This window comes from Hemiscyllium ocellatum, chromosome 9 (assembly GCF_020745735.1).
Source record: "Hemiscyllium ocellatum isolate sHemOce1 chromosome 9, sHemOce1.pat.X.cur, whole genome shotgun sequence".
Lineage (NCBI taxonomy): Eukaryota > Metazoa > Chordata > Chondrichthyes > Orectolobiformes > Hemiscylliidae > Hemiscyllium > Hemiscyllium ocellatum.
In genome coordinates, this window is record NC_083409.1 from 113,849,490 (window position 1) to 113,863,192 (window position 13,703).

General features: G+C 47.4%; 1 protein-coding gene across 5 annotated transcripts in view; it reads left to right on the forward strand.

Moving 5' to 3' along the window:
- The window catches only part of LOC132819204 (choline transporter-like protein 5), a 291,145-nt gene that overhangs the window by 256,769 nt on the left and 20,673 nt on the right, over positions 1-13,703 (forward strand). For all 5 annotated transcript variants that reach the window (XM_060830657.1, XM_060830660.1, XM_060830658.1 and 2 more), the window contains 4 exons: positions 2,087-2,190; positions 2,331-2,404; positions 9,544-9,614; positions 10,342-10,430. In XM_060830657.1, the coding sequence (XP_060686640.1) occupies positions 2,087-2,190; positions 2,331-2,404; positions 9,544-9,614; positions 10,342-10,430 (338 nt within the window). The remainder of the gene's footprint in view (positions 1-2,086; positions 2,191-2,330; positions 2,405-9,543; positions 9,615-10,341; positions 10,431-13,703) is intronic.

The window sequence follows — 13,703 nt, forward strand, 5'->3', positions numbered from 1 at the left end:
GAGTGGGTGTGTGTATCACAGAGAGAGTGGGTGTGTGTATCATAGAGAGTGTGGGTTTGTGTTTCACAGAGAGAGTGGGTGTGTGTATCATAGAGAGAGTGGGTGTGTGTATCACAGAGAGAGTGGGTGTGTGTATCACAGAGAGAGTGGGTGTGTGTATCATAGAGAGTGTGGGTTTGTGTTTCACAGAGAGAGTGGGTGTGTGTATCGTAGAGAGAGTGGGTGTGTGTATCACAGAGAGTGTGGGTGTGTGTATCGTAGAGAGAGTGGGTGTGTGTATCACAGAGAGTGTGGGTGTGTGTGTCACAGAGAGAGTGGGTGTGTGTGTCACAGAGAGTGTGGGTGTGTGAATCACAGAGAGTGTGGGTGTGTGTATCACAGAGAGAGTGGGTGTGTGTGTCACAGAGAGAGTGGGTGTGTGAATCACAGAGAGTGTGGGTGTGTGTATCACAGAGAGAGTGGGTGTGTGTGTCACAGAGAGAGTGGGTGTGTGAATCACAGAGAGTGTGGGTGTCTGAAGCAGCAGAAGTCCGATATGGGAGAAGTTGATGTGATGGTGCGGTAAGATATAGATGGGGTGGAATGTGAAACATTGACTCAGGTGAAATGTTCAGGGTTAACTCCCATGTGATCCCACAGTATGCTGAGACACCTTCAGTGGGCATAACTGTAAATTTACTCAGTCTCAGACTCAGTGTCATCTGCTTTTGAAGTGGGTTAAAGGGAGAGGAAAGTTAATTTTACACAGGTTCAGTGTTTGAGTTAACAGATGGGGTTTACTTTGGAAGTCACATCTTTATACCTCGTCCTGATGTTTTGTACCTTCATCATAAGTTCCTTTGCCAGTATTTATAATGGAGCTTCCTCTGTACGCACGTCACATTGTGATGACAACCTTCGTCCAGTGGGTGGTGATGTCATGTGTCTGGTTTGGAGGGTGGGACTCTTGTATTATATTGCAATTAGTTTAAATTGTTCCTGTAAATTGGTACTGGGAGGAAGTTTTGATGGAGTAAATCAGGAGGAAGTGTTTTCAGGGGCAGGAGGGTGAGGGAGCAGAGGGAGACAGATTGAATGGAATTGGGGAAAATCCGCAGAGGGGGAGTTGAGGGGGATTGTTTTACACAGTGAAGTGTTAGGAACTGGAAGGTGCTGCCTGAAATATCCTGTTCAATGATTACTTTCACGAGAGAATTGGATAAATACTTAACATGAAAACAGCTGCAGGATTATGGGGAGGGGCAGCAATGTGAGGCTGATTGGAGATCTTTCAAGAAGCTGCCACAAGCAGGAGAGGCTGAATGGCCTCCACCTCTGCTCTACATTCCTGTCTTCCTGCAATCATGCGTTCCCATGATTCTGCGTTCCAGTGTTCCTGCATTCTTGTGTTCCCGTGTTCCCATGTTCCTATATTCCTGTGTTCCTGCGTTCCCACGTTCTGTGTTCACGTGTTCCCATGTTCCTGTGTTCCTGCATTCCTGCATGCCCATGTTTCTGTGTTCCTGTGTTCCCACATTTCCATGTTCCCACATTCCCATTTTCCCATGTTCCCGTATTTCCATGTTCCCGTGTTCCTTTGTTCCTGCATTTCTGTGCTCCCGCATTCCCGTGTACCCGCATTCCCATCTTTCTGTGTTCCCACATTCCCATGTTCCCGCATTCCCACTTTCCTGCGTTCCCAGGTTCTCGCATTCCTGTTTTCCCGTGTTCCCGCATTCCCATGTTCCTGTGTTCCCATATTTCTGTTCCACGTTCCCGTGTTCCTGTGTTCCCATGTTCCTGCATTCCCGTGTTCCTGCGTACCCATGTTCCTGCGTTCCTGTGTTTCCATGTTCCTGTGTTCCCACATTTCCACGTTCCCATTTTCTCATGTCCCTGTGTTCCCGTGTTCCCATGTTCCCGCGTTCCTTTGTTTCTGCATTCCCGTGTTCCCGCGTTCCCGTGTTTGTGTTCCCGCTTTCCCGCGTTCCCGTGTTCCCATGTTCCTGTGTTCCTGCATTCCCGTTTTCCCATGTTCCAGCATTCCTGTGTTCCCGTGTTTCTGCGTGATTATGGATTAATTCAGAGCTTGTTGCTTTACCCTCAGGTGCACAGAACAAATTTGCCAAGTTCCTGTTCTGCTGCCTGAAATGTTGCTTTTGGTGTCTGGAAAAATTCATCAAATTTCTCAACAGAAATGCCTATATAATGGTGAGTCTCTGCCCATTCTCACTGCCTGGGAATTTCAGTATCACTTGTTACTGTCAGTGATCAATGTGTTGAATGTTTACACTCTAACGTTGTGAAAGGCATGATATAAATGTGAAGTTTGTCAACTTCCCTTCTTTCAGATCGCCATTTATGGTAAAAACTTCTGCACATCTGCAAAGGATGCCTTCTATTTACTGATGAGGAATGTGGTGAGGTGAGACTTGTCAAGAAACGGTTATTATCTCGTGACTAAGCCCTGGAATCCCGGATTTCCATCACCCTCTCTGTGGAAAAGTGCTTCCCAACGTCATCCCCAGAAGGGCCCAGTTCCAATTTTGAAATTACGGATCCCTTCCCCATAAATATCAAAGAAAATAAATTCTCACTATCAACCCTCTTAAATCCTTCCTAAAAATACGTTGATCAAGTTGCCTCCTAATCTTCTATACTCAAGAAAACACAAGCCCAATCCTTATCAAAATCAGGATGTTTGCCAGTGATTGTACAATGTACAGCACCTCAGATACTGAAGCAGTCCATGTCCAAATGAAACAAGAACTGAACAATATTCAAGATTGGGCTGTCAAATAGCAAGAAACGTTTGCGCCACATGATGACCATGTACAATAAGAGAGAATCTGACCACTATCCTTGATATGTTGCCACTACTAAAATCGGCACTATCAACATCCTGGGAGTTACCATTGTCCAGAAAGTCACCGAGATTCAGCACATAAACACAGTGGCTACAACAGCAGGTCAGAGGCTAGGGATACCATGGTGAGTAACTCACCTCCTGACTACGCAAAGCCTGTCCACCATCTACAAGGAAGACTTATGCCCAAAACATCAATACTCCTCGGATGCTGCCTGACCTGCTATGCTTTATCAGCACAGCACTCTTGACTCTAATCTCCAGCATCTGCAATCCTCACTTTCACCATCCGCAAGTCAGGAGTGTGATGGAATACTCCCCACTTGCCTGGAGGGGGGCAGCTCCAACAACACTCAAGAAGCTTGGCACCATCCAAGACAAAGCAGCCCCCACTGGATTGGCACCACATCCACAAGCATCCATTCCCTCCAGCACCAACGCTCATTAGCTGCAATGTGTACCATGTACAAGATGCACTGCAGAAGTTCATCAAATGTTCTCAGTCCGCACCTTCCAAACCCAGAATCACATCCATCTGGAAGGACAAGGGCAGCAGAAACATAGAACATAGAAGGATACAGCGCAGTACAGGCCCTTCGGCCCTCGATGTTGCACCGACCGAAGCCTACCTAACCTACACTAGCCCAATAACCTCCATATGCCTATCCAATGCCCGCTTGAATGACCATAAAGAGGGAGAGTCCACCACTGCTACTGGCAGGGCATTCCATGAACTCACGACTCGCTGAGTAAAGAATCTACCCCTAACATCTGTCCTATACCAACCACCCCTTAATTTAAAGCTGTGTCCCCTAGTAACAGCTGACTCCATTAGCGGAAAAAGGTTCTCAGTGTCAACCCTATCTAAACCCCTAATCATCTTGTACACCTCTATCAAATCTCCCCTAAACCTTCTTTTCTCCAATGAGAACAGCCCCAAGTGCCTCAGTCTTTCCTCACACGATTTTCCTACCATGCCAGGCAACATCCTGGTAAACCTCCTCTGCACCCGTTCCATTGCCTCCACATCCTTCCTATAGTATGGCGACCAAAACTGCACACAATACTCCAGATGAGGCCGCACCAGAGTCTTATACAACTGCAACATGACCTCAGGACTCCGGAACTCAATTCCTCTACCAATAAAGCCCAGTACACCATATGCCTTCCTCACAGCACTATTTACCAGGGTGGCAACTTTCAGAGATCTGTGTACATGGACACCAAGATCCCTCTGCTCATCCACACTACCAAGTATCCGACCATTAGCCCAGTACTCCATCTTCTTGTTACTCCTACCAAAGTGAATGACTTCACACTTAGCTACATTGAACTCCATTTGCCACCTTTCTGCCCAGCTCTGCAACTTATCTATATCCCGCTGTAACCTGCCACATCCTTCTTCGCTGTCCACAACTCCACCGACTTTCGTATCATCCACAAACTTGCTCACCCAGCCTTCAAGCCCCTCCTCCAGGTCATTTGTAAAAATGACAAACAACAATGGTCCCAAAACAGATCCTTGTTGAACACCGCTAGTAACTGCACTCCAAGATGAACCTTTACCATCAACTACTACCCTCTGTCTCCTTCCAGCCAGCCAATTCCTAATCCAAACCTCTAATGCACCCTCAATGCCATACCTCCGTAATTTTTGCAGTAGCCTACCATGGGGAACCTTATCAAACGCCTTACTAAAATCCATATACACCACATCTACTGCTTTACCCTCGTCCACTTCCTTGGTCACCTTCTCAAAGAACTCAATAAGGTTTGTGAGGCATGACCTGCCCTTCACAAAACCATGCTGACTATCCTTGATCACATTATTCCTATCCAGATGTTCATAAATCCTATCCCTTACAATTCTCTCTAAGACTTTGCCCACGACAGAAGTGAGACTCACTGGCCTATAGTTACTAGGGCTGTCCATACTCCCCTTCTTGAACAAGGGGACTACATTCGCTATCCTCCAGTCTTCTGGCACTATTCCTGTAGACAACGACGACATAAAAATCAAGGCCAATGGCTCTGCTATCTCCTCCCTAGCTTCCCAGAGGATCCTAGGATAAATGCCATCAGGCCCAGGGGACTTATCTATTTTCACCCTTTCCAGAATTTCCAACACCTCTTCCCTACATATCTCAAAGCCATCCATTCTAATTAATTGTGACTCAATATTCACATCGGCAACAATGTCCTGTTCCTGAGTGAATACTGACGAAAGGTATTGATTTAGTGTCTCTCCAATTTCCTCCGCCTCCATGCACAACTTCCCACTACTATCCTTGACTGGACCGATACCTACTCTAGTCATCCTTTTATTCCTGACATACCTATAGAAAGCCTTTGGGTTTTCCCTAATCCTACCAACCAAGGACTTTACATGTCCCCTTCTCGCTGCTCTTAGCTCTCTCTTTAGATCCTTCCTGGCTACCTTATAACTCTCAATCGCCCCAAATGAACCTTCACGCCTCATCTTTACATAGGCCGCCCTCTTCCCTTTCACAAGGGATTCCAATTCCTTATTAAACCACAGCTCCCTCACAAGACCCTTTCCTCTCTGCCTGACAGGTACATACTTATCAAGGACACCCAATAGCTGCTCCTTGAACAAGCTCCACGTATCATTTGTGTCCTTCCCTTGAAGCCTATTTTTCCAATCCACACATCCTAAGTCATGCCTCACCGCATCATAATTTCCCTGCCCCCAGCTATAACTCTTGCCCTGCAGTGCACACTTATCCCTCTCCATCACTAGAGTAAAAGTCATCAAGTTGTGGTCACTGTCCCCGAAGTGCTCACCTACCTCCAAGTCTAACACCTGGCCTGGTTCATTACCTAGAACCAAATCCAGTATAGCCTCACCTCTTGTTGGCCTGTCTACACATTGTGTCAGGAATCCCTCCTGCACACATTGGACAAAAACCGACCCATCTAACGAACTCGAGCTATAGCTTTCCCAGTCAATATCTGGGAAGTTAAAGTCCCCCATAACAACCACCCTATTACTTTCACTCTTCTCCTGAATCATCCTTGCAATACTTTCCTCTACGTCTCTCGAAGTATTAGGAGGACTGTAGAAAACTCCTAACAGGGTGACCTCACCTTTCCTATTTCTAACCTCAGCCCAAACTACCTCAGATGGCAAGTCTTCCTCCATCGTCCTTTCCACCGCTGTAGTACTATCCTTGACAAGCAATGCCACACCTCCCCCTCTTTTGCCCCCACCTCTGACCCTACTAAAACATTTAAACCCTGGAACCTGCAATAGCCATTCCTGTCCCTGTTCTACCCACGTCTCTATAATGGCCACAATGTCGAAGTCCCAGGTACCAACCCACGCTGCAAGTTCACCTACCTTATTTCTTATACTTCTGGCATTGAAGTATACACACTTCAAGCCACCTTCCTGTTTACCGGCACCCTCCTTCGAGATCGATGCCATGTTCCTAACCTCCCTACACTCAAGGTCCTGTACCCTAAAGCTACAGTCCAGGTTCCCATGCCCCTGCAGAGTTAGTTTAAACCCCCCCAAAGAGCACTAGCAAACCTCCCCCCAAGGATACTGGTGCCCCTCAGGTTCAGGTGTAGACCATCCTGTTTATAGAGGTCCCACCTTCCCCAGAAAGAACCCCAGTTGTCCAGAAACCGGAATCCCTCCCTCCTGCACCATCCCTGTAGCCACGCATTTAACTGTTCTCTCTCCCTATTCCTCGACTCTCTATCACGTGGCACGGGTAACAAACCAGAGACAACAACTCTGTTTGTTCTAACTCTGAGCTTCCAACCTAGCTCCCTGAAAGCCTGCCTAACATCCTCATCCCTCTTCCTACCTATGTCGTTGGTGCCAACGTGGACCACGACCTGGGGCTGCTCCCCCTCCCCCTTAAGGACCCGGAAAACGCGATCAGAGACATCACGAACCCTTGCACCTGGGAGGCAACATACCAAACGTGAGTCTCTCTCGCCCCCACAAAACCGTCTGTCTGTACCCCTCACTATCGAGTCCCCAATAACTATTGCTCTACCTTTCTCCACCCTTCCCTTCTGAGCAATGGGGACAGGCTCCGTGCCAGAGGCCTGAACCTCGTTGCTTACTCCTGGTAAGTCCCCCCCCCCCACAAGTATCCAAAACGGTATACTTGTTCTTGAGGGGAACGGCCGCAGGGGTCTCTGCACTGGCTGCTACCTCCCACTCCCCCTCACTGTCACCCATCTGTCTATAACGTTCGGAGTAACTACTTCCCTAAAGCTCTGATCTATGACCACTTCTGCCTCCCGAATGATCCGTAGTTCATCCAACTCCAGCTCCAGTTCCCTAACACGGTCATGGAGGAGCTGGAGATGGGTGCACTTCCTGCAAGTGTAATCAGCAGGGACGCTAATGGCTTCCCTCACCTCATACATCTTGCAAGAGGAACATTGCACTGCCTTCGCTGCCATCCCTCTAAAAGGTAAACTTTAAAAAGAAAACTGGATCTAAAGAAACAAACAAGCAAAATGTAGCACTTACCTGCTTACCACAACGGGTCTTATTATTGGGGACATCACCCCCCTGCAAGTTCCCCTCCAAGCCACTCACCATCCTGAGTTGGAAGTATATCACTGTTCCTTCAGTGTTGCTGGGTAGGAATCCTGGAATTCCCTCCCTGAGGGCATTGTGGGTTAACCTACAACACATGGACTGCAGTGGTTCAAGAAGGCTGCTCACCCCCATCTTCTCAAGGGGCAACTAGGGACGGGCAATTAATCCTGGGTCCAGCCAGTGATGCCATGTCTCAGGAAAGAATAAAAAATATTCCATCTCACCGGTCCTCATCGTTTAACCCTTTTCTCCCCAGGATCATTGTGGTGAATCTACTCTGCCCCCCTCAAGGCCAGTCTCTCCTTCCTGGAGTAGGGGATATGTCCTTGCTCTATACCAGGCCAACATCAGCCTTGGGTTCACCTTGTGTCAGATTCCACTCCCATTGTCAGACGTGGGGAAGAGGCTCATTGGCAGGAATAGCACGGGGTTAGGTACAGAGTAAAACTCCCTCTGCACTGTCCCCATCAAACACTCCCAGGACAGGGACAGCACGGGGTTAGATACAGAGCAAAGCTTCCTCTGCACTGTCCCCCATCAAACACTCCCAGGACAGGGTCAGCATGAGGTTAGTTACACGGTAAAGCTCCCTCAGTACTGTCCCTATCAAACACTCCCAGGGCAGGGACTGCATGGGGTTTGGTACAGAGTGTAAAGCTCGCTCTACAATGTCCCCCCCCAACAAACACCCCCAGCACAGGGAAAGCACAGGGTTAGAGATAGAGTAATGCTCCCTCTACACTGTCCCCCATTGCACACCAGGGGTATTTATTGGCAGAAATGAGTTGAATGTGTACTGTATTTCTTTGGTATCTTTAATATCCCACAATATCTCGAGCTGTCTCACAGGAAGAATATTAAATATGATCTGACACTGAGCCACGAAAAGGGATTTGAACAGAAATGAAACGTTGATCAAAGAGATCGATTTCAGAAAGTGCCTTAAAGGCAGAGAGAAAAGCAAGGCGTTTATCTGAACCAATACCTGAAAACATTAAGAAAATAATGCCATTATATTGTACCATCCCAAGGTATACATTCCCAATATGGTTAACACTCTCTTTGATGTTATTCATCCAAAATCAATCCAAAGTGACTGTAAACTTCCAAAGATTCATTGCCTATCCATCCTCCCAAGCACAGAGCTAGTGATTTGAGACAAACAGAAGCAGAAATCGCTGGGTATTTTCTTTTCCCCATGGTTCTACCTCTGGCTGGAGTTTGTGGACTCCTCCAGCCTCATTGTAACTCTGCACAGATTTATTCCGTTCTGTTCCCCCTCTGTTCAGTGAACCAGTGTTTCTGCCTGATTCTCAGATCCATGCAGCTCCGAAGCACTCTCTTTGATTTTCTGTGGTACTGCAGGAAGGCCTGCAACCTGATCTTTATAATGGCTTGCTCTGTCCCCTTCCCCATGACAGTGTGACTCACACGGCCCCTGTGAAATGCTGGTTTTGTCTGTTTCACAGCCCAATCCCTGTTTGTCTGTGTAAGTGGACAGTTCAAAGCACAGCAGTTTACTGCTTGACATTCCCAGCAGTTTTCGGAACCCTGGAGATCCCCAGTCTCTGCTGTTAACACCCGGCCGCTATCATGTGTCTGAAATGCCTTCCACCCTCTTCACAGTCAAACTGTCTTGGTCTTCCTTTAATCTTCACCAATCGGGGGTCAGGTTAATGGTCACACTGATTTCACCACAGACCGTCCAACTCTAATCTGTTTAATCTTAAACTTGCAAAGACAGTCCCAGAACATCATGACTTGGAGATGACGGTGTTGGACTGGGGTGTACAAAGTTAAAAATCACACAACCCCAGGTTAGAGTCCAACAGGTTTATTTGGAAGCACGCTAGCTTTCGGAGCGCTGCCCCTTCATCAGGAGGAGCAGCGCTCCGAAAGCTAGTGCTTCCAAATAAACCTGTTGGACTATAACCTGGGGTTGTGTGATTTTTTTAACCAAGAGCATCATAACCTTGTAAACCTCTCAGGTGTCCCACATGAGGTTTCCCAGACTCCTACTGTGAGTGGGGTGGGCAGAGAGCGAGTCATTCAGAAAGTCAGTCTTCCTCCTTATAGACTCATGAATCCAGTGTTATGTTTCCATTGGCAGAGTCGCTGTGTTGGATAAAGTGACGGATTTTCTTTTATTACTCGGCAAGTTGCTGATTGTTGGGGGTGTCGGTAAGTACTTGGACTCGATCTGCTCTGCGGTTAATCTCCCTCCATCAAAAACTTTCCCCTGTGTGAAGGGAAACTCTCTCTTTGCTTAAAATCACACCCCTCGCTCTTTATCCATGGCTGTGCAAACATTTAATTTCCTAGTGTTTCCTCATTCCCTTTTGAAAGTTATCACTGAATCTGCTCCCACTGTCCTTTCAGGCAACATCTTCCAGATCCCAACAACTCACTGTGTAAAATAATCCCCCTCACCTCCCTGTCTCCCCGACTCCCTGCAATCTGTCTCCCTCTGCTCCCTCACCCTCCTGCCCCTGAAAACACTCCTGATTGACTCTCTGTGGTCCCTTCATAATTAATTAACAATGCAAAGTCTCTCAGCCCCACAATCCTCCAAGATCTTTCAGTGTTGATCCAACTCCAGCCTTTGATGGTAATCACTCCAGCCTTGCTGACCCTGCCCTCAGCTGCGTGCGCCCTAAACTCTTGAATCCCATCCCGGAGTCTCTTTGCCTCTTTCTTGCTGTTTACGATGGTGCTGAAAGCCTCCTCCTCACATCGAGCTTCCATTGACCTGTCCCACCATCCCCGCTGTGCCTCAGTGTCAGATGCTGCCTGGTAACACTCACATGGATCACCTTAAGAGGGGCTATGTAATCGCAAGTGGTTGTTGTTGCATTTCCTTTCTGTCAGATTTGAAAGCCGGTGATTCTGATTCTTATTTTGTGTCCAGGAGTGCTGGCTTTTTTCTTCTTTACACAAAGGATATCGATCATCGCTGGTGAAGCACCATCATTAAACTATTACTGGGTCCCTCTGGTGGTAAGTAATTCACTCCCTTCGTTCTCCTGTGACTCCACTGGAAAAATGCAACTTCAACGAACAGTCGCATTTCAATAGTGCCTTAGGATATCTGCTTCAGATCCAATAAGGCAGAGCAGTTTAAAGTATTTGTCACTGTTATAATGTGGGAGAGCCCCCAGCCCCCAGCTGAGGCACAGCAAGTTCCCACTGACCAAGGTGTGAGAATGACCAGATCCTGTTTTTTGGGGATTGGAGATTGATTGACAGATAAAGAAGAGAATGGTCCCCAGAATCCAAGGGCAGGTCTCCTGCCTTTCCTCCAACTGATGGCCAAATGCACTTGTTGCTCATTGTGAGAGGACAGACACAGCTCCTCCCTGTGTGCTCAGTCTAATATTAATTCCTCAAAAAGGATTATCAGCCCATCGCTGTGTGAGAGAGCAGGCTGCTCACTGATTGGCTGCGCCTGCCTCTTGCAGTAGAACAGGTTAGACACGTCAAATACATCCAGGGCCGGAAGTGCTCTGGGACAGAACACAGAACATAGAACAGTACAGCACAGAACAGGCCCTCTGGCCCACGATGTTGTACCAAGGATTATTCCTAATCTAAAATAAAATAACTTAACCTACGCACCCCTCAACTCACTGCTATCCATGTGCACGTCCAGCAGTCACTTAAATGTCCTCAATGACTCTGCTTCCACCACCACCGCTGACACCGCATTCCATGCATTCACAACTCTCTGCATAAAGAACCTACCTCTGACATCTCCTCTATACCTTCCTCCTAATATCTTCAAACTATGACTCCTCATATCAGTCCATCCTGTCCTGGGGAAAAGTCTCTGACTATTGACTCTATCCATGCCTCTCATTACCTTGTACACCTCCATCAGGTCTCCTCTCTTCCTCCTTCTCTCCAGAGAGAAAAGTCTGAGCTTAGTCAACCTTTCTTCGTAAGGCAAGCCCTCCAGTCCAGGCAGCATCCTGGTAAATCTTCTTTGCACCTTCTCCAAAGCCTCTGTATCTTTCCTATAGTAGGGCGACCAGAACTGGACACAATATTCCAAGTGTGGTCTCACCGGGGACTTGTAGAGCTGCAGCAAAACCTTGCAGCTCTTAAATTCGATCCCCCTGTTAATGAAAGCCAAAACACCATATGCTTTCTTAACAACCCTATCGACTTGGGTGGCAACTTTGAGGGATCTATGTACTTGAACACCAAAATCCCTCTGTTCCTCCACACTGCCAAGAATCCTGTCTTTAATTCTATATTCAGCATTCAAGTTCAACCTTCCAAAATGCATCACTTTGCATTCATCCAGGTTGAACTCCATCTGCCATTTTTCAGCCCAGCTCTGCATCCTGTCTATGTCACGCTGCAGCCTGCAGTAGCCCTCGATACTATTGACAACACCTCCAACTTTTGTGTCATCTGCAAATTTACTAACCCACCCCTCCACCTCCTCATCCAAGTCATTTATAAAAACTACAAAGAGCAGAGGCCCAAGAACAGAGCCCTGCGGGACCCCACTCAACACTGACCTCCAGGCAGAATACTTTCCATCTACAACCACTCTCTGCCTTCTGTCAGCCAGCCAATTCTGAATCCAGATAGCCAAATCTCCCTGTATCCCATACTTCCTGACTTCCTGAGCCTACCATGGGGAACCTTATCAAATGCCATGCTGAAGCCCCCATACACCACATCCACTGCTCGATCTTTGTTGACCTGTCTCGTCACCTCTCAAAGAACTCAATAAGATTTGTGAGCCATGACCTGCCCCTCACAAAGCCATGCTGACTGCCTTTAATCACACTATGCTTTGCCAAATAGTCATAAATCCTATCCCTCAGAATTCTTTCCAAACCTTTGCTGACCACAGCTGTGAGACTGACTGGTCTGTAATTGCCAGGGATTTCCCTATTCCCCTTCTTGAAAAGTGGAACAACATTTTCCTCCCTCCAATCCTCCAGTACGTCTCCTGTGGAGAGTGAGGAAGCAAAGATCTTCGCCAGCGGCTTAGCAACCTCCTTTCTCACTTCCTGGAGCAGCCTAGGATAAATCTGGTCTGGCCGTGGGGACTTATCAATCTTAATGTTTGTCAAATTTCTAGCACATCAACTTCATCAATTTTGATCTGGTCAAGCCTGTTTCCCAGCTCCTCTAAGTTCTCATTCACAACAAGGTCCCTTTCCTCAGTGAAAACTGAGGCAAAAAAATCATTTAGGGCTTTCCCCTATTTGCTCAGACTCCACGCACAAGTTCCCTACGCTATCCCTGATTAGCCCTACCTTCTCCCTCATCATTCTCTTATTCTTCACTTATGAGTATAATGCCTTTGACTTCTCCCTAATCCTTCCTGCCAAGCCTTTTTCATGACCCCTCCTGGCTCTCCTCAGTCCATTTCTGAGCTCCTTTCTAGCAAGCCTGTAATCCTGTAAAGCTGTACTAGATGCTTGCTTCCTCCACCTTGTGTAAGCTGCCTTCTTCCTTTTGCTGAGAAGCTCCTCTGTTCTCGTCATCCAGGGTTCCTTAATTTTACCCCTTCTTGCCTGTCTCAGAGGAACAATTTCGTGCATCACTCACAACAACTGCTCCTTAAACAGTCTCCACATGTCTGCTGTGCCCTTTCTGTGGAACAATTGCTCCCAGTCTGTACTTCCCAACTACTGTCTGATAGCGTCATAATTTTCTTTTGCCCAATTAAATACCTTCCCTTGGTAACTGCTCCTTTCCCTCTCCAAGTCCATGGTAAATGTGAGGCAGTGATGGTCACTGTCACCAAAGTGCTCTCCCACCGCGAGATCTGACACCTGTCCTGGCTCGTTGCCGAGCACCAAATCCAAAGTGGCCTCTCCCCTCGTCGGCCTGTCTACATACTGAGTAAGGAAACCCTCCTGAACACATCTGACAAAATGCTACCTGAACTACTGTGCTCTTCCAGCACCACTAATCCAGAATCTAGTTTCCTGCATCTGCAGTCATTGTGTTTACCTCGTTGATTTTAACCCTACTGCGAATCCTCTTGCAAGGATGCCTGCCTTGAAGAAGTTTTCCTCCTCTCTCTACAAGAATCCCAGGGAGTCCCTCTCCCACTGCAACTCCCAGGTCATTTCCTCTGCCCTGAAGCTCTTCAACCATGTCTTGAAACAAACTCGACATGATGCTACTTTCTCCCCACCCCCACCCTCCTCTAGCTTATCTCTCTACGCTTCAGGATCTCTGCCTTTATTCCTGATAAAGGGCTTTTGCCTGAAACGTCGATTTCGCTGCTCCTCGGATGCT